The sequence below is a fragment of the Pelophylax lessonae genome, assembly GCF_965119305.1.
Source record: "Pelophylax lessonae genome assembly, chromosome: 9".
Taxonomy (NCBI): Eukaryota; Metazoa; Chordata; class Amphibia; order Anura; family Ranidae; genus Pelophylax; species Pelophylax lessonae.
Window position 1 is genome coordinate 269,609,653 of NC_138776.1, and position 27,163 is coordinate 269,636,815.

Here is a 27,163-nt window from a genome sequence, read left to right on the forward strand (position 1 = left end):
AGAGGTGTGTTTAATGTTGTTATCATGTTGTCACAGTACATGTTGGCATTCATGGTTCCCTCAATGAACTGTAGCTCCCCAGTGCCGGCAGCACTCATGCAGCCCCAGACCATGACACTCCCACCACCATGCATGACTGTAGGAAGACACACTTGTCTTTGTACTCCTCACCTGGTTGCCGCCACACACGCCTGACACCATCTGAACCAAATAAGTTTATCTTGCTCTCATCAGACCACAGGAGATGGTTCCAGTAATCCATGTCCTTAGTCTGCTTGTCTTCAGCAAACTGTTTGCAGGCTTTCTTGTCCATCATCTTTAGAAGAGGCTTCCTTCTGGCATGACAGCCATGCAGAACAATTTGATGCAGTGTGCGGCCTATGGTCTGAGCACTGAAAGGCTGACCCCTCCCCCACCCCTTCAACCTCTGCAGCAATGCTGGCAGCACTCATACGTCTATTTCCCAAAGACAACCTCTGGATATGACGCTGAGCACTGCACTCAACTTCTTTGGTCGATCATGCTGAGGCCTGTTCTAAGTAGAACCTATCCTGTTAAACCACTGTGTGGTCTTGGCCACACTGCTGCAGCTCAGTTTCAGGGTCTTGTCAATCTTCTTATAGCCTAGGCCATATTTATATAGAGAAACAATTCTTTTTTTCATATCCTCAGAAAGTTCCTTGCCATGAGGTGCCATGTTGAACTTCCAGTGACCAGTATGAGAGAAGAAGAGCGATAACACCAAATGTAACACACCTGCTCCCCATTCACACCTGAGATCTTGTAACACTAACGAGTCACATGACACCAGGGAGGGAAAATGGCTAATTGGGCCCAATTTGGACATTGTCACTTAGGGGTGTACTCACTTTTGTTGCCAGCGGTTTATACATTAATGGCTGTGTGTTGAGTTATTTTGAGGGGACAGTAAATTTACACTGTTATACAAGCTGTACACTCACTACTTTACATTGTAGCAAAGTCTCATTTCTTCAGTGTTGTCACATGAAAAGATAGAATAAAATATTTATAGAAATGTGAGGGGTGTACTTACTTTTGTCAGATACTGTATATACACATAATATGGATTCTCTTTGTTACGCCCATTTCCTACCAGCTGGACATTTTATATCTGATGAAAAAAATGTAAAATGAAAATAAATTTCTTCCCCCAATCTGTAGACAATAAGTGGGAAATAATAATCCAATCTGTGCGATATCACCGCGCCGTGTAACAATCAGACTTACAATTCAAACATATGAAATCTATTAAACAGTGTCAGGAAATGAATAAATAGTAATGTGATCGTCCAATAAGAGGATAGAAATGTGTGTCATGTGACACGTGTCATCAGTCAGGGCCAATAGAAATGATAAAGGGCGAGTGCAGAAATTGCAGATGAGAAAGGTGCTGGTGGTCACTTCCACTCACCTTCCCATCTAAATCCTGTGTTACCAGCGAGTCCCACAGATCCCTTCCCCCCTCTATCGCTCACTCCTCTCCTCTTTCCTCCTGTGTTACCAGCGAGTCCCACAGATCCCTTCCCCCTCACTCCTCTCCTCCTTCCTCCTGTGTTACCAGCGAGTCCCACAGATCCCTTCCCCCCTCTATCGCTCACTCCTCTCCTCCTTCCTCCTGTGTTACCAGCGAGTCCCACAGATCCCTTCCCCCTCTATCGCTCACTCCTCTCCTCCTTCCTCCTGTGTTACCAGCGAGTCCCACAGAACCCTTCCCCCTCTAGGTATATCGCTCACTCCTCTCCTCCTTCCTCTTCCTCCATGGTATATATGGGTGGGGAGGGTAGATAATAACCCCCCTCTAGTGCTCTCCGTCTATCTGCTTTATTCAACATTAAAACCCGAGATTATAGAATTACAAAGCCGGGACTTGAGCAGTGCGGACTAAACAAGCTTCACAATGTGATCCTTCACTCCGATACCCCTTCCCTGGGATGTCCCTGCGCAGGTTCCGCCCATATTTTCTATCCCCCTCCCCCCCCCCCATATATACCGTGGAGGAAGAGGAAGGAGGAGAGGAGGGAAATTATTTCCCACTTATTGTTTACAGATTTGGGGGAAGAAATTTATTTTTGATTTTGCATTTTATTTGTTTTTGTGTTTTTATGTTTCAATGTTTTTATTGAAGTTTTGGAAAGAAAGTTTTAACAGTGCACAAGGAGCCAACATGGCTCAATTACTTCTCATGTATACAGTAAGTATCTCAGAAAGCAGGAAATACAATGGTGCCAATGCAAAAAAAAAAAAAAACACAAAATCAAAAATGAGTAGTCAATAAGATTGTAACCTAAAATGTAAACTGAAGTTAGGCATCCAACCATCAGTGTGGAAGCATAGCGACACATGGACAGACAGTGCCCCCGCCATTACACACTACAGGACCGACGGTCCGGGTCCGACCCCCCAATGGCGCCCCTACGGGAACTTACTGCGCCCTTCTGGAGGGGACGACCCCCAACCCCGACCCCAATACCAAGCCCTCCACTAGTGGGGGGCACAGCCTGTCGTCCGTGTACTGTCAGAAAATGCCAGGAAATAAGAAAAAAGAGAAAAGGAAAAAAAAAAAAAAAAAAAGGAGGCACCAGACTGGGGGAAAAGGAGGAAACAGCGGGGGAGGGAAGCAGGAATGGAAGAGTGAGAGAAAGGGAAGAAACATCAGCGGCTATTGAAAAAGTAGAGGGTCGTGGATAGACACCCAGGCCCCGTCCACCCCACCGGGGGAAATTCCCCCAACAACAACTCGTCCAAGGCTACCAAGGCGCCCGACCACCCCTATGAGGGGCCCGCCAGGTACCTTATCCAGGGGTCCCAAGTTTTATCAAACATTCGCATCCTATCTTTCAAAATTGCCACCATCCGTTCGTTCAACATGATCCAGGTCAGTTTGGCTTTCAAGAGCTCAAATGGCACCACGGGGGTTCGCCACGAGCGGGCTATGGCTATTTTAGCGGCTGTGAACACAAAGGCAATGAGGCGCTTAGCGGGTTTAGTTGCCCCCCCCACTGGTTTACCCAAAAGGGCATTTTGGGGGTCCTTCGTCAAGTTGATTTGAGTCAAGGAGTAAACAAAATTGTAGACTCGGATCCAAAAGCGGCGGACTTTCGGGCAAGTCCACCACGTGTGGAGCACCGTGCCCGCCTGGCCACATCCCCGAAAGCAATTGGGGGATGCAGTGCTCACCGCCGCTGCCAACCTGACCGGAACCATGTACCAACGCAAAAACACCTTAAAGTTTGCTTCTATCAGGGAAGTATTAAGTATGGATCTAGAGTTAAACTGTGCTAAAGTATTCCATTCCGCCCTGTCCAGAGACTCTCCCAGATCCTCCTCCCAACGTAACATGTATGGTAGTTTACTGTCATCACCGTGGAGTATATTATAAATTGTAGATATGTAGCTTTTTTGTTTATCTAGTGTGCGGCAAAGATACTCCATTGGTGTGGAGGTAGTGATATCGCTCTTACGCCTAAGGGAGGCTGCAAAATGGGAGATCTGGGCGTAGCGAAAGTACTCCCCCTCAGGGAGGGAATACTTCTCCTGCAGTTTGGACCTGGTAAATAGTCCCCGGTGGTCGCATAAATCTGCCAACCTGAGAAGCCCCTTGTTCATCCACCAGTCAAACATTGCCGGGGTTAGACCCGGCGGAAATAAAGGGTTGCCCAGTAGGGGTGCTAGCGGAGCATGGAGGGACTTAAAGGAGTGCCTGCCCGACAGCCTATCCCAAACCCCCAGGGAGAGGGAGAGGGCAGGACAGAGCACCCCCGGTCTGTCCCTAGCTCTTAACCACAACGCGTGGTGGACCGGAACCCCCAAGTGGGCCGCTTCCATGTGCATCCAAATCGGGAGAGGGTCCCGGGAGTGGAAGCGTACCAGTTGGGCCAATTGAGCTGCATGGTAATATTTGCTCAGTTCCGGGACCCCTAGTCCCCCTCTGAGTTTAGGGGTAAAAAGAGTCCGCCTATTGACTCTGGGCCTTTTGTCCCCCCATATAAACCCGATGACCGACCCCTGAAAATCTTTAAGATCAGTCATATTAAGCATTATGGGTAGAGTGCGAAACAGATACAACAATCGTTTTTGTGTTTTTAGTGAAAGAAACTTTCTGAATGTGAGCTGCCATTGGGTGAATGTTTCTGTGAATATTTATACACCATTCTTTACACTACATGATTGTACCCATTTATTATTTATTTTATATCTGATGATCTGATTGGAGGACAGACTTTTACATGGTGATAATAATGTGATAAGAAAAAAAAAAGGGGGGGGAGGGGGGTTGACCAGCGCTATGGAATATGTGAGAAATATATATATACAGGTGTAAAGCCTCGTACACACGCTACGAATTTCCGCCGAACGGTCGTCTGTCTTTTGTCCAGGGTGGTGCCTGTTGGTTGGAATGTGCTCTAGACTGCACACGAATTTTCGCGTATGACAGAATTCTACTTCAGAAGTGATGTCATGTGTTGGATTGCTTTGTATGTGTTCTTTCATCTCTTAGCATGCCTAGTCTTGCTCATAAGATTTTTCCCCATCGAAATCTGTACTAATGAGACGAAAATCGGACGTGTTTTGACGGAGGACAAAAATTTGAATTCCTGCACACCAGGATTTTCTCGGCCGAAAAGTCGAAGTCGGCTGTTGAAAGCACCATACTAACAAGCCGAAAATCGGCAGATCGGTCGTCGGACAAAATTTCCCGGCCAAATTTCTTATCGTGTGTACGAGGCTTAAAGCTGCCACCAACAACCCCCTGGGTAAGAGGGGTGAAGTATAAATGAAGGCTTGGAAAAGGTTGGTGTCGGTACTACCTGTTAAAAAATGTATATTGGCCAAGATCCTATAGGCATAAACTCATCATAAGATCTATAGGTATATATTCATCATAAGATCCTATAGGTATATACTCATCATAAGATCCTATAGGTATATACTCATCATAAGATCCTATAGGTATATACTCATCATAAGATCTATAGGTATATATTCATCATAAGATCCTATAGGTATATACTCATCATAAGATCCTATAGGTATATACTCATCATAAGATCCTATAGGTATATACTCATCATAAGATCTATAGGTATATACTCATCATAAGATCCTATAGGTATAAACTCATCATAAGGTCCTATAGGTATATACTCATCATAAGATCCTATAGGTATATACTCATCATAAGATCCTATAGGTATATACTCATCATAAGATCCAATAGATATATACTCATCATAAGATCCTATCGGTATATACTCATCATAAGATCCTATAGGTATATACTCATCATAAGATCCAATAGATATATACTCATCATAAGATCCTATCGGTATATACTCATCATAAAAAGATAAAAGATATAAATAAAGATAAATAATCCACAGGCGATGATAAAGTGCAAACAATAGGATCTAAGTTTGGGCCGAAATATCTCCGCCCTTATAAAGTGCTCAGTGCTGGGAAAATAAGTGCTGGAAACACTTATGAGGTATAGGCACTTCATTCACTAACTTCATTCATCTCACTGACCTCCTTCATCTCACTGACCTCCTTCATCTCACTGACCTCATTCATCTCACTGACCTCCTTCATCTCACTGACCTCCTTCATCTCACTGACCTCATTCATCTCACTGACCTCATTCATCTCACTGAGCTCATTCATCTCACTGGCCTCATTCATCTCACTGACCTCATTCATCTCACTGACCTCATTCATCTCACTGACCTCATTCATCTCACTGACCTCCTTCATCTCACTGACCTCCTTCATCTCACTGAGCTCATTCATCTCACTGACCTCCTTCATCTCACTGAGCTCATTCATCTCACTGACCTCCTTCATCTCACTGACCTCCTTCATCTCACTGACCTCCTTCATCTCACTGACCTCCTTCATCTCACTGAGCTCATTCATCTCACTGAGCTCATTCATCTCACTGGCCTCCTTCATCTCACTGACCTCATTCATCTCACTGACCTCATTCATCTCACTGACCTCATTCATCTCACTGACCTCATTCATCTCACTGACCTCCTTCATCTCACTGGCCTCCTTCATCTCACTGACCTCATTCATCTCACTGACCTCTCTATTTTTCACAGGCACTATATTGAAAGAGGTCTTCTCCCTTTATTCATTCAGTTATTTATTTGATTTGATTTATACATGTTTTTGAGGTTGTTTTATCAGGTTTACTTATTATATTGATTTATCCACATTCCCGCACTGGATACGGCACTACCAGCAATCTATAAATAAATTCTATTACATTTTGCACCTTCTTTTATTTAAGGTTTCCAACACTTTATGTCTTTGATCTTTTTATGATTAGTTTATACCTATAGGATCTTATGATGAGTATATACCGATAGGATCTTATGATGAGTATATACCGATAGGATCTTATGATGAGTATATACCGATAGGATCTTATGATGAGTTTATACCGATAGGATCTTATGATGAGTTTATACCGATAGGATCTTATGATGAGTATATACCTATAGGATCTTATGATGAGTATATACCTATAGGACCTTGGGGACTATACATTTTTAACAGGTAGCTCCGGCACCAACCTTTTCTAACCCTTCATTTATCCTCCAACTTTGGAACCTTACCAGCTGCACATTTTATATCTGATGATCTGATTGGAGGACAGACTTTTACATGGTGATAATAATGTGATAACATCCTCCAACTTTGGAACCTTAAACAGCAAGTTTAAGGTTCCAAAGTCAGCAACCCAATGATGGCGGTCTTCAGGATCAGTCCAGTCTTCATCTTGGTTGTTCTCCCCCCATCCTCGCTCTCTGACCTCTGGTGGGGCTCAGCTCCGCTGTTATTCATGACTAAATCATGGACTAAATAAGGAAGTGCAAGACTTTGGGAAGATGGCAATGAATAATAGAGGGGGAGGGGACACTCGTCCTATAATCCCCTCATCACTGTCACTCCTATAAAAGTTCTTGTTGTTTCCTCACTCTCTGACTAAGGTCCATGAATAAAGAAATGAACTGGTAGGAGATCAGAGGACCCATTTACTAGTTACCTTGAGGGGGGAATTGTAAGATCCTCAGAGACAAAGCTGTCTGATGTGGGCGGAGTCCTGGTTTAGGGGAACCAATCTGCTGATGTCTAGTAATAATCTTTGTATTTCTATTTTAGTAGATGGACGGGAGATGAGGAAAACCTCAGAGGATTGTCTCACTTTGTCTCCAGACTGTAAAGTAGAAGATGAGGACATCACACAGTATAGTCCAGGAGAAAACCCGGCTACCTCAAATGTCCATCCGGCACCACACAGTGTAGATGGACCATCGTATTCCTCTTATCCTGAGGAACCTCAGACTGTGAGGGACAGTGCCGGACCATCGTATTCCTCTTATCCTGAGGAACCTCAGACTGTGAGGGACAGTGCCGGACCATCATATTCCTCTTATCCTGTGGAACCTCAGACTGTGAGGGACAGTGCCGTCCTTACAACAGATAAGAGATTCTCCTGTACTGAGTGCAGGAAGTGTTTCCGTTTAAAATACCAACTTAATTTGCATAAAAGATCTCACACTGGTGAGAAGCCATATTCCTGTCCTGAGTGCGGGAAATGTTTTGCACACAAGTCCAATTTTTCCAGACATCAGAGATTGCACACTGGTGAGAAGCCGTATTCCTGTCCTGAGTGCGGGAAATGCTTTTCATTGCAGTTCCATCTTTCCACACATCAGAGATCGCACACTGGTGAGAAGCTATATTCCTGTCCTGAGTGCGGGAAATGTTTTATACAGAAGTCCCATCTTTACAAACATCAGAGATCTCACACAGGGGAGAAGCCGTATTCCTGTCCTGAGTGCGGGAAATGTTTTTCAGAGAAGTCCACTCTTTCCACACATCAGAGATTGCACACTGGTGAGAAGTCATATTCCTGTCCTGAGTGCGGGAAATGTTTTTCAGAGAAGTCCACTCTTTCCACACATCAGAGATTGCACACTGGTGAGAAGCCGTATTCCTGTCCTGAATGCGGGAAATGTTTTTCAGATAAGTCCAATCTTTCCACACATCTGAGATTCCACAAGGATGAGAAGCCGTATTCCTGTCCTGAGTGCGGGAAATGTTTTTCACAGAAGTCTGATCTTTCCAAACATCTGAGATCGCACACTGGTGAGAAGCCGTATTCCTGTCCTGAGTGTGGGAAATGTTTTTCACAAAAGTCCAGTCTTTCCAAACATCAGAGATCGCACACTGGTGGGAAGCCGTATTCCTGTCCTCAGTGAGGGAAATGTCCCTCACTGAAGTCCTGTCTTCCTGTACATCAGGGGTCCCACACAACCCTGGAGGTGTATTAGTGCCTTGAGTGCGGGAAATGTCTTCTATATGAATGTTGGTGGACATGTGGGGAAGAAGCACACCCTGATATACACCTCAGATATACTCCATGGCTGATCTTCATCATGTAAGAAACACTTCATAAGGAGATCAGAGATCACCAAAGACATGGATGAAGTGTTGTCCCGTGTTGGCCATTGATAGCAGGAGAAAAATAAAAATGGAGTCCTTACCTTTCATTGGCTGAGTACATTTTGTGCCGGAAGATTTCACAAACACTTACAGATCTGGTTGTTATAAATGTGTTGATGAAATGTGACCCGCATTCCCCCAGTCATGGTGAATTGGGATTTCCTATAATGGTCAGTTCCATCTAGTGGCCATAATGTGCTTTCCTGACAGATGTCCATGGCAGCATAAGTTTGGGTAGCCCCGCCCTCGTTTCTCCCCCATAAGACCCCACCCCCATAAATGTTCAGGATAAGCGGGCTTCCCCACTGACAGATGATTCGAAAAAAAAAAAAAGAATGCCGGCATTGCCCAGCAATAGAAAAAAACAGCGTGGTCCCCCCCCCCCCCCCCCCAGTCCATACCAGGCCTCTGGGCCAAAATTTAAAAAAAAAAAAACAGCATGAGTTCTCCCCTAAAATCCATACCAGACCCTTTATCCCAGCATGCAGCCCGGCAGATGAGGAAAGTGGGAGGGACGAGTGAGGCCCCCCTCTTTAACAATACAAGGCCACATGTCCTCAACATGGGGGAGTGGGTGCTTTGGGGAAGCTCTGCCCCCCCATCCCAAAGCTCCTTGTCTCCATGTTGATGGGGAGAAGAGCCTCTTCCCCACAACCGTGGCCTGTACTTGTGGGGGTCTGCAGGCAGGGGGCTTGTCATAATATGAAAGTCCCTTTTACCAAGGGGGCCCCCAGATCCCCCCCCCCCCATGTGAATGAGCATCGTGAACATATGACCTGTACCTATTCACCAAAAAGTAATAAAAACACACAAACAATTTCTGAAAAATAGTTTATTAAAAAATAACTACTGCAGGCTCCTCCTCCATTTGACATTTCTTACATAGGTAAGGGGCGGGGTCACCTGTCTACCTCACTTGGTGGTTCTGACCTCATGGAACGGTGCATGCTGGATCCCTGACGTCAGAAGGGGTGGTGCCAATAGGTGATTTAGACAGGTGATCCCGCCCCTTACCTATATAAAAGATGTTAAACGGGGAGCCTGCAGTAGGCAGAGGGCCTCCATGACGGCGAGAGCGTCTTTTTTTATTTAATTTTTCGGTTGCGGCAGGCATTGTGATTGAGATTGGATCTACATTGGGGGAGGCTGGATTTTATTTTTTAATAAAGAATTTTTCAAAAATTGTGTGTGTGTTTTTATTACTTTTTGACACTTTTTTTGGTGAATAGGTACAAGTACTATGATCCCGATACTAATTCACATGGGGAGGCGGGATCTGGGGGCCCCCTTGGTAAAAGGAGCTTTCATGTTACAACAAGCCCACTGCCTGCTGACCCCCACAACCACAGGCCACGGTTGTGGGGATGAGGCCCTTGTCCCCATCAACATGGAGATAAGGTGCTTTGGGGTGGGGGGGGCAGAGCTGCCACAAAATACCCACCCCCACCCCATAGTGAGGACATGTGGCCTTGTATGGGTTAGAAGGGGGGGGCTGCTCGCTTGTCCCCCTTTTCCTGACTTGCTGAACTGCATGCTCAGGTTAAGATCTGGTATGGTTTTTGGGGGGACCCCACGTCATTTTATTTTTTTTTACATTTTGGTGTGGGCCTGGTATAGACTAGTGGGGGGGGGGACTCCATGTAATTTTTTTCATGAGAGTCCCAACATCCTATCTGTTCAGAGAAATGGGAACCTACAGATGTTCACAAGGAACCACTGTCATATGTGTGGGCTTTAAGGGCACAGCATGAGACAGATAACTACTACATGGATTTATCCTAAAATAACATTTATTGATTTATCTAAAACCAGATCTCAATATAATGACAAAACTGGCCCCAAACTGAGCTCAGCTCGTACACAGGAGATCAATGTCTCCTACTAATTTCCCTCATGTACATCATACATATATAAGGATAAGTTGGTATATATCATAAGGTTCGTGTAGGTATAGATATTTCCTCTCTTCACTTAGATGTAACATTTAGTGAAGGCCATGTACTTTATTACTGAATATATCTTATTACTATTATAACAATCTCCTTACTTTATGGATTTCTTTGTGTCAGCTTTTTTTGTATACATGTCTGCATCATATTTGTTACTGATCTCAACATTTGTATCAATTACTGTATGTATAATAAATGACTACGTTCAGATTCTCTTTTTGTATATCTTAGTTGGTGACCTGCCTCATATAAAGTCCCACGACCTCTGTTTTCTGTTTGCATTAACCATTAGGGATGGCGGCACGTCACTGTGTTTGCTTCGGATCATATTCCTCTATCTTCGTCTGTTCACTGGTCAACACGTTTCACACAAGGCTTCTTCAGGACTATGAAGATGAACATACAGTTTTCTCTTAAAATGAAAAAGGGGTGAAAGAGATGGAGGGGTGACAGAGAGAGATGGGGGGGTGACAGAAAGAGGAGGGGGGGTTGCAGAGAGAGAGGGGGTGACAGAGAGATAGGGGGTTGACAGAGAGAGGGAGGTTGCAGAAAGAGGGAGGTTGCAGAGAGAGAGAGGGGGGTGACAGAGAAAGAGGGGGGCGGCAGAGAGAGAGGGGGGTGGCAGAGAAAGGGGGGGGTGACAGAGAGAGGCGGGTGACAGAGAAAGATGGGGTGACAGAGAAAGAGGCGTGACAGAGAGAGAGGGGGTGACAGAGAGAGAGGTGGATGACAGAGAAAGAGGGGGTGACAGAGAAAGAGGGGTGACAGAGAAAGAGGGGGGTAACAGAGAGAGAGAGGGGGGATGACAGAAAAAAGGGGGGGGGGCGACAGAGAGGGGAGTAATAGAGAGAGAGGGGTGCCAGAGAAAGGGGGGTGACAGAGAAAAAGGGGGGGTGACAGAAGAAAGGGGGGTGAGAGAAAGGGGATGACAGAGAAAGAGGGGGGGTGACAGAGAGAGAGAGAGGGGGTGACAGAGAGAGAGGGGGGGTTGACAGAGAAAGGGGGAGTGACAGAGAGAGAGGGGAGTAACAGAGAGAGGGGGGTGACAGAGAGAGAGGGGGTGACAGAAAGAGAGGGGCCTGAACTCGCAGAGGGCTTGATGTAGGGCACTGAGGGGGAATCGATGCAGGGAAAGAGGAATGAGGGAACCACTTGCCTTGCTGACCCGGAGTGAGAGACCAGAGATGGAAGCGAGGATGGATGTATCATGTGCAGGAGCTGCTCATTTATTAGAGGGGAAAAAAATCAGTAGAGCCGGAGTAATGCTGAGGCTGCAGCAGTGTGTGTAAGACCGGAGGTGTGCTGGGGATGCTGTGAGAGGCAGTCTCAGTTTCCCAGTCTGCCCGCTCAGCCGCTCTCAATGTTTCAGACCCGGATGAAGACGCACGCTGCCTGGGGGCGCCGGGGAGCGGAGGGCGCAAAAATCACTAACACTGCCAATGACTTTTGCGCCCCCCCCCCCCTCGGCCTGCGTCCCTGGCGGGCGCCGGTCTCATCAACCCATTGGTACACCCCTGGCTATTCGCGGACTACACTGCAAAAAGCTTATAATAGGACTTATAAGCACAAAAGAGAGGAAGTTATGTTCCGAGGCCTGAAACAACCAAAAACAGAAATAGTCGGTTTAATAACACCTTATACTAGACAACATACACAAATTAGAAAAATACTTCAACAACATTGGTACAGACATCCATGCTCTCATCTGCCAGGACTCCGCCCACTGTCCAATATACTCCATGGCTATTGGATCAGTGTGAAACATCAAGACAGCATGAGCAGTGTCCCTGATAGGCAGAGAAACCAAAAACGATATCCACTCATTCTAGCACCTACCTAGGAGGGCTCTACATCTGTATGGCAGGGTCTGTTTGATTATTCACCTGCTGGGACGGTGCTCTGATGTGAGAAGCTGCAGTGTCAGCATTCCTTTAGCAGTAATTAACCCCTTATGGGTTTTTCTCACCCAGCAATCAAACAACTGTTACACTGTCTTTTTTGACAGCTTAGGAGACTTTAGCAGCCGTAGTTTGAATTGCGATTAAAAAAAAAAAAAAAAAATACTACATAGGTTGAGTATCAATTATATATGTTATAATGTTTTTTTCCTTAACAATGCAGAGTTCTCCCTTGCACCGTGTCTGTTTATCATTTTATTTCTTATGCCCCATACACACGTGCAGATTATCTGCAGACTTTTGTCTGCAGACTTACCAAAACCATATAATATGAGGTCAAACCTAAACACTTTCAATTTGTATGCAATCCGGCAGGCCCTTGCACTACATAGAAAAGGTAAATCTGCAGACAAAAGTCTGCAGATAATCTGCACGTGTGTACGGGGCATTACTGTGACAGGTCCTTGTGCCGCTGCAGCCTAATCCCAGCAGCATACAGGGGGCACACTGACCTCCAGCATACAGGGGCAACACTGACCTCAAGCATACAGGGGGCAACACTGACCTCAAGCATACAGGGGGGAACACTGACCTCCAGCATAAAGGGGGTACACTGACCTCAAGCATACAGGGGGTACACTGACCTCCAGCATACAGAGGGGGGTACACTGACCTCCAGCATACAGGGGGCACACTGACCTCCAGAATACAGGGGGTACACTGACCTCCAGCATACAGGGGGTACACTGACCTCCAGCATACAGGGGGCACACTGACCTCCAGCATACAGGGGGCACACTGACCACCAGCATACAGGGGGCACACTGACCTCCAGCATAGAGGGGGCACACTGACCTCCAGCATACAGGGGCACACTGACCTCCAGAATACAGGGGGCACACTGACCTCCAGAATACAGGGGGCACACTGACCTCCAGCATACAGGGGGCACACTGACCTCCAGAATACAGGGGGTACACTGACCTCCAGCATACAGGGGGCACACTGACCTCCAGCATACAGGGGGCACCTTGACCTCCAGCATACAGGGGGCACACTGACCACCAGCATACAGGGGGCACACTGACCTCCAGCATAGAGGGGGCACACTGACCTCCAGCATACAGTGGGCACACTGACCTCCAGCATACAGGGGGCACACTGACCGCCAGCATACAGGGGGCACACTGACCTCCAGCATAGAGGGGGCACACTGACCTCCAGCATACAGTGGGCACACTGACCTCCAGCATACAGTGGGCACACTGACCTCCAGCATACAGGGGGCACACTGACCTGCAGCATACAGGGGGAACACTGACCTCCAGCATACAGGGGCACACTGACCGCCAGCATACAGGGGGCACACTGACCGCCAGCATACAGGGGGCACACTGACCACCAGCATACAGGGGGCACACTGACCTCCAGCATACAGGGGGCACACTGACCACCAGTATGCAGGGCCACTGGTTACCAGTACACAGAGGACATAAGAAATCCAGTAAAACATCTACAATGCAACTAAAAAAAAAATCTGAAAAGCAATAAGAGAATCTTGTTAGCTGGTTCCCTCATCTAACGTGCAACAATAAAAAGCCAAAAATGCAGCACTGCCCTACACTTCATCTATAATATTCTACAAATGGACTTATAAGTGCAATGGTGACACCTATACATGAATATCCAGTGCAAATCCACTAATGTATTGCAGCATAGCAGTGATGGTGTCGCCCCCTCTGCACAAATATTCTGAGAAATTGTAGAGCTTCAATGTGCAAATAATGGTGAAACCCCCCACATACAATAATAATAACAGAGATGCTAATCATCCCGTGTATTAGAATATAGGAGTGATGGTGTCACCCTCTCTGCAAATGGGAAGAAATATCGCAGAGCTGCAATGTGCAAATAGTGGTGAGACCCCCGATATATAATCATAATACAATGTACAACTGATGTGCATATTTTATAATTATGATTATATATATATATCGGGGGGTCTCACCACTATTGCAGCTCTGCAATATTTCTTACCTTTTGCAGAGAGGGTGACACCATCACTCCTACCCGGGTTGGATTTGAATTTTGCTGCCCCATCCCCCCCCCTTCAAGTTTTTCCTCTTATCTTCTTAACATTTGGTAGTCATATCCCAAAAAATTCTAGGAAGTATCTTTTTTTTTTTTTCTGTCTCATGGAGGAAATGTGAGAAATAACGTATTTATCTTACAATCATTCCATAAACACATCCCACATACACCGCATATATCATTAGAAGAAAATATGATTATGAAATAGTTTACCATTTGCCAATAAAAAAATTTATGTCCCCAGATTTCATTTTAAAAATCTGGTCACCTTATATTAATAGGCAGTAATATATTTCTCTCTCCCTTGGTGGGAGTGGAGATGACCCATCTATAAGGATATACAGTACATACACACACAGCACAAGGCCGTGTTCACACTACGAGACGTTTCTCGGGGCTGCAGTTCCTCTGAGCTCCACAAGGTGATGATCTCATTTCTATCCAGATAGGAAGTCTCTATGAAAGACAGGGAGTGATGTCAGCTACAGACAGGAAGTGATGTCAGGTATAAATAGGAAGTTCCGGGTGAAAGGTGAGTTGGGACGAAGTAGCGTGGAGACATTGCTGGGAGTGGCAGCAGAGGAGGTAATAAGATCTTATTTTCACCCAGTAACCCCCCCCCCCCCCCCGTCATGTCTGTCCTCTTCCTCCATAGTCACTGTTACCTCTTTTATCTCCAGCAGATGATGATACACACATATATTATTATTATTATACAGAATTTATATTGTGCCAGAGGCGCAGGGCCCGGGTGCAAGAAACAAAGAAGGACCCCCAGACCCCTGGCTGGGGCCCTTCCCTTCAAGCCTGGTGCTCTTCACACTGATCCTGGGGCCCTTTACTCTCGTTGCGGGGCCCTTTATTACAGTCTTGCAGCAGGACCCTCTCACAAGTTCTGCAGTGGGCCCCTTTCCTGCCATCTTGGGACCCTTCCCACGGTGGTGGAATGCCAGGGCTTGGTCGCAAGTGCAACCTTTGTGATCCTGGAAGTTCACCCACTGGTGTCAGTAGTTTTTATTGTTTGATACTTTAAATGTATTATTTTTTATCATTTTTTTTTTTTTTTTTTTTACAATGTCACTGACTATGACTCTGTCCATTCAGAAAAGGAAGGAGCTGGTAAATTACATATTTACCGACCCCTTCCTGGTTTTTATTGTGACACATCCCCTGCTGCAGCCGGCAGGAGAGGGGAGGGAGCACAGGGGGGTGGGGGCAGGGGAGCACACAGGGTCCCAGATACAGCAGAACACAAATGAACTGGATAGGAGGAGTTGCGGGGGCAGCATGCGCAGGAACCAATCTCCTCCATTTTCCTCCTGCAGCTAGAGGAGGAAAAATGAGGACAGTGATTTCTCTACATGCTGCCCCCACCACCCCTCCTGTCCAGGTGGAGCATGGGGCCCAGTTGCAATTGCAACCCCTGTAGTTACGCCCCTGTATTGTGCCAACAGTTTGCACAACGTGACGGCAGAAAGTACAGTTACAATGTTCATTAGAGCTTACAATCTAAGAGGGAGGGTCAAAGGATACAAAAGGCAATTACTGTGGGGGATGAGCTGATGGAGAAAATAAAACTCCAGTTAGGTGGGACAGGAAAGACTTCTCTGAAGAGAAGGATTTTCAGGGATGATCTAAAAGTGGACAGAGTAGGAGACAGACAGACAAATTGGGATAGGGAGTTCCAGAAGATGGGAGAGGCTCAGACGAATCCCTGGAGTCAAGCATGGGAGGAGGTAACGAGGGAGCTAGAGAGCAGGAGGTCTTGGGAGGAACAAAGAGAATGTTTTGTTTGGTATTGTGAGACTAGGTTAGTGATGTAACTGAGAGCTGAGTTGTGGATGGCTTTGGGGGACACTGAATGGAGGCCAGTGGAGGGATTGGCAGGGAGGGGTGGAGGACACTGAATGGAGGTCAGTGGATGGATTGGTAGGAAGGGGTGGAGGACACTGAATGGAAGCCAGTGGAGGGATTTGCAGAGAGGGGTAGCAGATGCTGAGTGGTTGGTAAGGTGGATAACCCTGGCTGCAGCATTCTTGATAGACTAAAAGGGGGGGGGGGGGTGGTAACCCATGTAAAGGTAATCTAATGAGGAGGAAGTTTAAATAGTTGAGGCAAGAGATGACCAGGGAGGGAACTAGGAGCTTTATGGTGTCATTGGTTAGGAAGGGGGGTATTTTGGAGATGTTGAGGAGGCAAGATTTGGATGTAGGGCCGAAAGGATAGTTCAGAGTCCAGAATTACACCTAGCACCCTGAAATGCGAGGACGAGTGGATAGTTGAGAAGTTGATTTTGACACAGAAGTCAGGGGAATCGGCACGTGGGGAAGGAAATATTTTGAGCTCGGTTTTTGATAGATTGAGTTTGAGAAAGTGATGTGACATCCATGTTTATATGTCTGTTAGTAAATTCGTTATATGTGAGGAGACTGATGGAGTGAGCTGAGGGGTAGAGACAAATATTTGGGTGTCATCAGTGTAGAAATGGTATTGGAAGGCATGGAGGCTATGAGCTCACCCAGGCAAGAGGTTTAGATGGAGAACAGGAGTGGTCCAAGAACAGAACCTTGTGGGACCCTGATGGAGAAAGGAAGAGGAGAGGAGGAAGTAAAGTTGTGACTCTGAAGGTGTGGTGGGATAGGTAGGATGAGAGCTCCTCCTCCCAAAGTCCCTTACAATCAGGGTCAGAGAATCCTATGACACCACACTGACCTCACAGCTCTTCCTCCCAATGTCTCTCCAATCAGAATCAGAGAATCCTATGACACCACACTGACCTCACAGCTCCTCCTCCCTTTGTTCCTCCTATCCTGGTCAGAGAATCCTATGACATCACACTGACCTCACAGCTCCTCCCTCCAATATCCCGCTATCCGACTCTTTATTTCTGATGCTCTCAGGATGTGGGCCGAACCCCAGGCCTCCTTACTTTTAAAGTAGGGCTGTTGGACCTGCATTGTATGTAATATCAGAAACCTCAGCATGAAGTGGGGTTTAAATAAAAAGAGACCTGACCAGTGAGGTGAGGAGGATTCTGGGACTGTCGTTTGATTTTACTATTTGTGTTCAAATCTAGAGTTTTCCTCCGGTGAAGTCTGGAGATCATATGACCATCACATTGCCTCCACCTCCCTCCCTGATAGAATAGAGAAATAAAAAGAAGATTTGAGAAGTCACCAGAGAGATCATCGAGTTACTGACAGGAGAGGTGAGCGGTGCTGGGAAGGACGTCATGATGGAGAATCAGCCGCCCCTCACATCACCGGGTAAGAGGAGACTTTATTGTAAAGGAGAGAGCAGTACGGAGGATCCACCTAGATCCCCCATCATCTGATAAACACATAGAAACAATGTATTCAGTCAGTGTGTGTGTTTCCTACAGATGGATCCAGTAATGGGAACCCACCAGAGAGATGTCCCCGTCCTCTGTATTCCCGGGATTCCACACAGGAAGGTCACACCATCCCTCACTATCATCAGGTAGATGAGGAACAATCACTGATAGTATCATTAGGATCTGTACATTATCTGCATTGTTACCATTGATGTCATTTTTATTATATATTCAGAGTGAAAACCTGAGAGATTCTAAAGTTGAGGTTAAAGAAGAGATAAAAGAGGATGATGAGGATGGGATGATGGAGGAGTCAGAGTTTCTAAAGAAATGCAAAGATCTGTATCAGGACACCATGGAGGAGTCATCCAGCTACAGAAACCCACCAGAGAGATGTCCCCGTCCTCTGTATTCCCGGGATTCCACACAGGAAGGTCACACCATCCCTCAATGTTACAAGGTTGGTGGATTGGAGCATCTAGAACATGGACTTCTGGAGAGGATGTATATATATGTATATATATATATATATATATATATATATATATATATATATATATATATATATATATTTTATCACAATAATAAAGCTTATATTTTACAGATGATATTCTCTCTCTTATTTTCTTGGTTTAGAGTGGAGATCCAATCGATATAGAGTTTGAGGTTAAAGCAGAAGAAGAAGAAGAGACGTATGTGAGGGATGATCAGCAGTCTATGGTGGAGGATGGAATAACGGGGACATTTATAGAGGAGGACACTCCTACAGAGATCAGCACAGGTGGGTCATTAACACTAAATACATTCCTCCACCCATACTGCTTACTGATTGGTCCAGAGTAGGGCGGGGACTGGGTGATATCAGCCTGTAATCTCCTGGTCACTTTCCTGAGCTGTGTTCCCCGTCCTGTATTCCTGTATTTCTCTCGGATAATCTTCCTTCTCTGTGCTGCAGACACAATTTATGTCTCTAGACTGGATTTATGGAGATTCTGGGGTTTAGCTGGCAGTAAAATATTGATAAATACCATAGATATTGCTTGACCTAGACACCTGGGGTATGTACCTTGGTTCTTCTGCCCCATGCCCAGGTCTAGCAAGATCTCTGACAGAAGAATTCTCCCGGGGTTACTTGCTCTGTTATTTGCTGGCTGTGCCGGGTGGAGGGATATGTCTGTATAGTCTCACACCCAAGTCACTGAGTGCAGTCTCAGGAGATGGGAGGCAGCGGTGTGCGACCTCTGCAACTGATTACTGAACACAAATATTATGACTCCTGACCCCTGCACTATATACTCTTATGTTGTACATTACATACTCCTGCGCTATATACTCTGTTGTACATTACATACTCCTGACCTCTGCACTATATACTCTATGTTGTACATTCCATACTCCTGACCCCGGCACTATATACTCTATGTTGTACATTACACACTCCTACACTATATACTTTATGTTGTTCATTACATACTCCTGACCTCTGCACTATATACTCTATGTTGTACATTACATACTCCTGCACTATATACTCTATGTACATTACACACTTCTGACCCCTGCACTATATACTCTATGTACATTCCATACTCCTGACCCCAGCACTATATACTCTATGTTGTACGTTGCATACTCCTGACCTCTGCAACCGTATACTTTATGTTGTACATTACATACTCCTGACCCCTGCACTATATACTCTATGTTGTACATTACATACTCCTGACCCCTGCACTATATACTCTGTTGTACATTACATACTCCTGACCCCTGCACTATATACTCTATGTTGTAGATTGCATACTCCTGACCTCTGCACTATATACTCTATGTTGTACATTACATACTCCTGACCTCTGCACTATATACTCTATGTTGTACATTACATACTCCTGACCTTTGCACTATATACTGTATGTTGTACATTACATACTCCTACACTATATACTTTATGTTGTTCATTGCATACTCCTGACCTCTGCACTATATACTCTATGTTGTACATTACACACTCCTGACTCCTGCGCTATATACTCTATGTTGTACATTACACACTCCTGACCCCTGCACTATATACTCTATTTTGTACATTACATACTCCTACACTATATACTTTATGTTGTTCATTACATACTCCTAACCTCTGCACTATATACTCTATGTTGTACATTACATACTCCTGCACTATATACTCTATGTACATTACACACTTCTGACCCCTGCACTATATACTCTATGTACATTCCATACTCCTGACCCCAGCACTATATACTCTATGTTGTACGTTGCATACTCCTGACCTCTGCAACCATATACTTTATGTTGTACATTACATACTCCTGACCCCTGCACTATATACTCTATGTTGTACATTACATACTCCTGACCCCTGCACTATATACTCTGTTGTACATTACATACTCCTGACCCCTGCACTATATACTCTATGTTGTACATTACATACTCCTGACCCCTGCACTATATACTCTATGTTGTACATTACATACTCCTGACTTCTGCTCTCTCCCCTCTGCACACTGCTATATATTAGGGCTGCAACTAACGATTATTTTGTCTGTCGACTAATCTAACGATTATTTTTATTTTATTTTTTTTGCTTAATTGAGTGTTCTTTTTTTGAATGGCTAATTAATCCTTTGAATAACTTTACAAAAAATGATCCGTACAACTTCTAATATAATATTTCAACTTTTGTTAAATTTTTTCCAAAAAATACTTCAATGTGGTTGAAGTTTTTACAGTACAAAAAAAATGAAGTGGCAAAAGATAAAATGATACGAGTGAAATAGCATAGACGCAAAGCTGCTGGCACTGATCTATAGTGTACTTTATTATATGAGAGGAGAGCGGGGTAAAGCTCTATAGTGTGCATATATTTATTAGATGAGAGCGGGGTAAAGCCTACCAGTGCCCATCAGTGAAGGAGAAAAATGAATTCCTTATTTACGAAATGTTCTAACAGAAACGAAGAAAAACCTTTCTCAGTTGAACCTACAGACGGGTCCATCAGCCTGCACAGTATTGTATGAATCTTTCTCTAAGCTGCGAGTTATTTCTGCTGGAAACGGCTCTCTGCCATCAGCAGCAGCATGGCGTACTTTGTGGATCTTCTCACAGCAGGGGTTGCAGTAAACACTGACCCCGACATAGCTGAGTGATTACCTTATCTCCCAGTCTTTTCATGCCTCAGTCTTTTCAGCCTTTCCCGCTCTTTTCATGTCTTTGGCACTCCGAGGAGGGGGAAGAGGAGAACAGCCGACACGAGCAGGGGGCGTGTGACGCATCGACGCCTTTCACGCAGGTCGACGTATTTTTGTAATCGATTACGTCGACGCATTGTTGCAGCACTACTATATATATACACATAATATGAATTCTCTTTTGTTACTCCCATTTTCTACCAGCTGGACATTTTATATCTGATGATCTGATTGGAGGACAGACTTTTACATGTTGATAATAATGTGATAAAATCCTCCAACTTTGGAACCTTAAACAGAAAGTGATAATGGGGGAGGAGTCAGTAACCCAATGATGGTCTTCAGGATCAGTCCAGTCTTCATCTTGGTTGTTCTCCCCCCATCCTCACTCTCTGACCTCTGGTGGGGCTCAGCCCCGCTGTTATCCATGACTAAATCATGGACTAAATAAGGAAGGGCGGGACTTGAGGGGGGAATTGTAAGATCCTCAGAGAGAAAGCTGCCTGATGTGGGCGGAGTCCTGGTTTAGGGGAACCAATCTGCTGATGTCTAGTAATGATCTTTGTATTTCTATTTTAGTAGATGGACGGGAGATGAGGAAAACCTCAGAGGATTGTCTCACTTTGTCTCCAGACTGTAAAGTAGAAGATGAGGACATCACACAGTATAGTCCAGGAGAAAACCCGACAACCTCAAATGTCCATCCGGCACCACACAGTGTAGATGGACCATCGTATTCCTCTTATCCTGAGGAACCTCAGACTGTGAAGGACAGTGACGGACCATCGTATTCCTCTTATCCTAAGGAACCTCAGACTGTGAGGGATGATGCCGTCCTTACAACAGATAAGAGGTTCTCCTGTACTGAGTGCGGGAAGTGTTTCCGTCTTAAATACAAGCTTAATGTGCATAAAAGGTCTCACACCAGTAAGAAGCAGTATTCCTGTCCTGAGTGTGGGAAATGTTTTTCAGAGAAGTCCAAGCTTTCCACACATCAGAGAGTGCACACTGGTGAGAAGCCGTATTCCTGTCCTGAGTGCGGGAAATGTTTTTCACACAAGTTCAATCTTTCCACACATCAGAGCGTGCACACTGGTGAGAAGCCATTTTCCTGTCCTGAGTGCGGGAAATGTTTTTTACAGAAGTACACTCTTTACAGACATCAGAGATCTCACACTGGTGAGAAGCCGTATTCCTGTCCTGAGTGTGGGAAATGTTTTGCACAGAAGTCCGATCTTTCCACACATCAGAGATCGCACACGGGTCAGAAGCCGTATTCCTGTCCTGAGTGCGGGAAATGTTTTTCACACAAGTCCGCTCTTTCCACACATCAGAGATGGCACACTGGTGAGAAGCCGTATTCCTGTCCTGAGTGTGGGAAATGTTTTTCAGAGAAGTCCACTCTTTCCACACATCAGAGATGGCACACTGGTGAGAAGCCGTATTCCTGTCCTGAGTGTGGGAAATGTTTTTCAGAGAAGTCCACTCTTTCCGTGCATCAGAGATCGCACACTGGCGAGAAGTCTTATTCCTGTCCTGAGTGTGGGAAATGTTTTTCAGTGAAGTCCAATCTATCCATACATCAGAGATTGCACACTGGTGAGAAGCCGTATTCCTGTCCTGAGTGTGGGAAATGTTTTTCAGTGAAGTCCAATCTATCCATACATCAGAGATTGCACACTGGTGAGAAGCCGTATTCCTGTCCTGAGTGCGGGAAATGTTTTTCACAGAAGTCCACTTTTTCCAAGCATCAGAGATTTCACACTGGTGAGAAGCCATATTCCTGTCCTAAGTGCGGGAAATGTTATTCAGTGAAGTCCAAGCTTTCCATACATCAGAGATTGCACACTGGTGAGAAGCCGTATTCCTGTCCTGAGTGTGGGAAATGTTTTTCAGAGAAGTCCACTCTTTCCAAGCATCAGGGATTGCACACTGGTGAGAAGCCATTTTCCTGTCCTGAGTGCGGGAAATGTTTTTTACAGAAGTACACTCTTTACAGACATCAGAGATCTCACACTGGTGAGAAGCCGTATTCCTGCCCTGAGTGTGGGAAATGTTTTGCACAGAAGTCCGATCTTTCCACACATCAGAGATCGCACACGGGTCAGAAGCCGTATTCCTGTCCTGAGTGCGGGAAATGTTTTTCACAGAAGTCCCATCTTTCCAGACATCAGAGATCGCACACGGGTGAGAAGCCGTATTCCTGTCCAGAGTGCGGGAAATGTTTTTCACAGAAGTCCAGTCTTTCCACACATAAGAGAACTCACACGGGGGAGAAGCCACTTTCCTGTCCTGAGTGAGGGAAATGTTCCTCATTGAAGTCCTGTCTTCCTGTACATCAGGGATCCCACACACCCCTGGAGGTGTATTAGTGCCTTGAGTGCGGGAAATGTCTTCTATATGAATGTTGGTGGACATGTGGGGAAGAAGCACACCCTGATATACACCTCAGATATACTCCATGGCTGATCTTCATCATGTAAGAAACCCTTCATAAGGAGATCAGAGGCCACCAAAGACATGGATGAAGTATTGTCCCGTATTGGCCATTGATAGCAGGAGAAAAATAAAAATGGAGTCCTTACCTTTCATTGGCTGAGTGCTTTTTGTGCGGGAAGATTTCACAAACACTTACAGATCTGGTTGTTATAAATGGTTTGATAAAATGTGACCCGCATTCCCCCAGTCATGGTGAATTGGGATTTCCTATAATGGTCAGTTCCATCTAGTGGCCATAATGTGCTTTCCTGACAGATGTCCATGGCTGCATATGTTTGGGTAGCCCCGCCCTTGTTCCTGCCCCATACGACCCCACCCCTATAAATGTTCAGGATAAGCGTTCTTTTTTTTGTCCTCCTCATTTATAGGACCATTTTTGTATGAAGTTTTCCTACCTATTGGAAGTATTGGTGGGTGGGTCTGGTGCTGGGCAGCTGTGCGGGATGTCAGGAGCTTCCTTTGGTATCCAGAAGTCTTCCAGGATGTCCCGAGTGATCATTGAGTCCCCAGCTATCAGCGGGGTGGTGTTATGGCACACATATGTAGAGGATCCATGCCTGGAGAGTGTGCCCTGCCATCGGCGGCCATTTGCATTGGCTGGGAGCCCAGCTGTTAGCGGGTGGCCATTAAGTGTTAGACACGTGAAATTCGTTTCGGTGCGAATACAAATTTCCCACAAATTTTTTGATTATTCCTAGATTCAGATGTATCCAAATCTCCAAATGAAATTGTAATAAATTTTGTTGAAATCTGTTAAAATTTGTTTTTTTATTCAATTTCTAACAAATTCCAAATTTTTTAGAACAATTCGAATTCGGATCAGTCAAAAAACGATCGACCGATGCAAATTATGTGTGAAGAAATAGCTGATTGTTAAGCAGCAAGCCGGGAAGCCGGCCGCCGGCATCCTTACCAACAATGACTCATCAGCTGTCAGCGGGCTTCCCCACTGACAGATGAATGGAAAGAAAACAATGCCGGCATTGCCTGGCAATAGAAAAAAATGTCTCCCCTCCCCCGCAGTCCACACTAGGCCCTTCGGGGGCCAAAATGTAAAAAAAAAAAACCCAGCATGGGTTCTCCCCTAAAATCCATACCAGACCCTTTATCCCGGCAGGTCAGGAAAGTGGGAGGGACGAGTGAGAGCCCCCCCTCCTTGACCTACCAGGCAACATGTACTCAACATGGTTGGGGGGGTGCTTTTGGGAAGCTCTGCCCCCCACCCCAAAGCACCTTATCTCCATGTTGATGGGGAGAAGGGCCCACCGTGGCCTGTGCTTGTGGAGGTCTGCAGGCAGGGGGCATGTCGTAATCTGAAAGCCCCTTTTATCAAGGGGGCCCCCAGATCCTACCCTCCCACCCCATGTGAATGAGTATTGGGACCATAGTAACTGTACCTATTCACCAAAAAAGTGGCAAAAATTAAAAAAAACACACGTCATTTTTTTCATGAGAGTCCCAAAATCCTATCTGTTCAGAGAAATGGTAACCTACAGATGTTCACAAGGAACCACTGTCATATGTGTGGACTTTAAGGGCACAGCATGAGACAGATAACAACTACATGGATTTATCCTAAAATAACATTTATTGATTTATCTAAAACCAGATCTCAATAAAATGAGGAAACTGGCCCCAAACTGAGCTCAGCTCGTACACAGGAGATCAATGTCTCCTACTAATTTCCCTCATGTACATCATACATATATAAGGATAAGTTGGTATATATCATAAGGTTCGTGTAGGTATAGATATTTCCTCTCTTCACTTAGATGGAACATTTAGTGATGGCCATGTACTTTTTTACTGAATATATCTTATTACTATTATAACAATCTCCTTACTATATGGATTTTTTTGTGTCAGCTTTTTTTGTATACATGTCTGCATCATATTTGTTACTGATGTCAACATTTGTATCAATTACTGTATGTATAATAAATGACTACATTCAGATTCTACTTTTGTATATCTTACTTGGTGACCTGCCTCATATAAAGTCCCACGTCCTCTGTTTTCTGTTTGCATTAACCATTAGGGATGGAGGCACGTCACTGTGTTTGCTTCGGATCATATTCCTCTATCTTCATCTGTTCACTGGTCAACGCGTTTCACACAAGGCTTCTTCAGGACTATGAAGATGTACAGACAGTCATCTCTTAAAATGAACAGACTCGATATTAGTGTTTCATAAACATAATCTGTATTTATGTACATCATAATAAATACAAACATGGCTTACTAGCACACGGCCTTCCTTCCAACCCCCAACAAATTAACCCAACCTGGGGCGGACACAGGGGGGAAAAATCGGATCAAAATGTGTTGTGTACATATAGGTATCTGTCCTGATGATCCTAGGTACAAGATAAAATATATATGTGTAGTAGTGTAATCTTAGACATATAAATTCTTATACAAGAAGAAGGCGGGATAGAAACTACACTTTATAGAAAACCGACAGCTGGCAACACGGTTTTACATAGCAATAGCTTTCATCCAAACCCCCGATACATAGTATACCCTACTCCCAGTATCTTAGATTGCATTGAATCTGTTCAAACGACAAAGATTTTAAACGGTAGGTGGACTCCCTTCGAAAAAGATTGCTTATTAGAGGCTATTTGCGGACTACACTGCGAAAAGCTTATAATAGGACTTATAAGCACAAAAGAGAGGAAGTTATGTTCCGAGGCCTGAAACAACCAAAAACAGAAATAGTCGGTTTAATAACACCTTATACTAGACAACATACACAAATTAGAAAAATACTTCAACATCATTGGTACAGACATCCATGCTCTCATCTGCCAGGACTCCGCCCACTGTCCAATATACTCCATGGCTATTGGATCAGTGTGAAACATCAAGACAGCATGAGCTGTGTCCCTGTTAGGCAGAGAAACCAAAAACTCTATCCACTCATTCTAGCACCTACCTAGGAGGGCTCTACATCTGTATGGCAGGGTCTGTTTGATTATTCACCTGCTGGGATGGTGCTCTGATGTGAGAAGCTGCAGTGTCAGTATTCCTTTAGCAGTAATTAACCTCTTACGGGTTTTTCTCACCCAGCAATCAAAAAACTGTTACACTGTCTTTTTTGACAGCTTAGGAGACTTTAGCAGCCGTAGTTTGAATTGCGATTTTTAAAAAAAAAACAATTACTACATAGCTTGAGTAGCAATTATATATGGTATAATGTTTTTTTCCTTAACAATGCGGAGTTCTCCCTTGCACCGTGTCTGTTTGTCATGGATTTATTTCATACTGCGACAGGTCCCTTGTGCCGCTGCAGCCTTATCCCACCAGCATACAGGGGGAACACTGACCTCCAGCATACAGGGGGCACACTGACCGCCAGCATCCAGGTGGCACACTGACCTCCAGCATACAGGGGGAACACTGACCTCCAGCATATAGAGGTACACTGACCACCAGCATACAGGGGGCACACTGACCTCCAGCATACAGGGGGCACACTGACCTCCAGCATACAGGGGGCACACTGACCTCCAGCATATAGAGGTACACTGACCACCAGCATACAGGGGGCACACTGACCTCCAGCATACAGGGGGCAAACTGACCTCCAGCATACAGAGGTACACTGACCACCAGCATACAGGGGCACACTGA

General features: G+C 45.1%; 1 protein-coding gene across 1 annotated transcript in view; it reads left to right on the plus strand.

The window, feature by feature from the left end:
• Positions 1 to 6,428: 6,428 nt before the first annotated feature.
• LOC309564461 (uncharacterized protein) overlaps positions 6,429 to 27,163 on the plus strand; it is a gene marked incomplete at both ends in the record, with an annotated part of 124,233 nt that continues 103,498 nt past the window's right edge. The window contains 4 exons of the mRNA XM_082269091.1: positions 6,429 to 6,432; positions 7,510 to 8,287; positions 20,791 to 20,851; positions 22,195 to 23,310. Coding sequence (XP_082125217.1) covers positions 6,429 to 6,432; positions 7,510 to 8,287; positions 20,791 to 20,851; positions 22,195 to 23,310 — 1,959 coding nt within the window. The remainder of the gene's footprint in view (positions 6,433 to 7,509; positions 8,288 to 20,790; positions 20,852 to 22,194; positions 23,311 to 27,163) is intronic.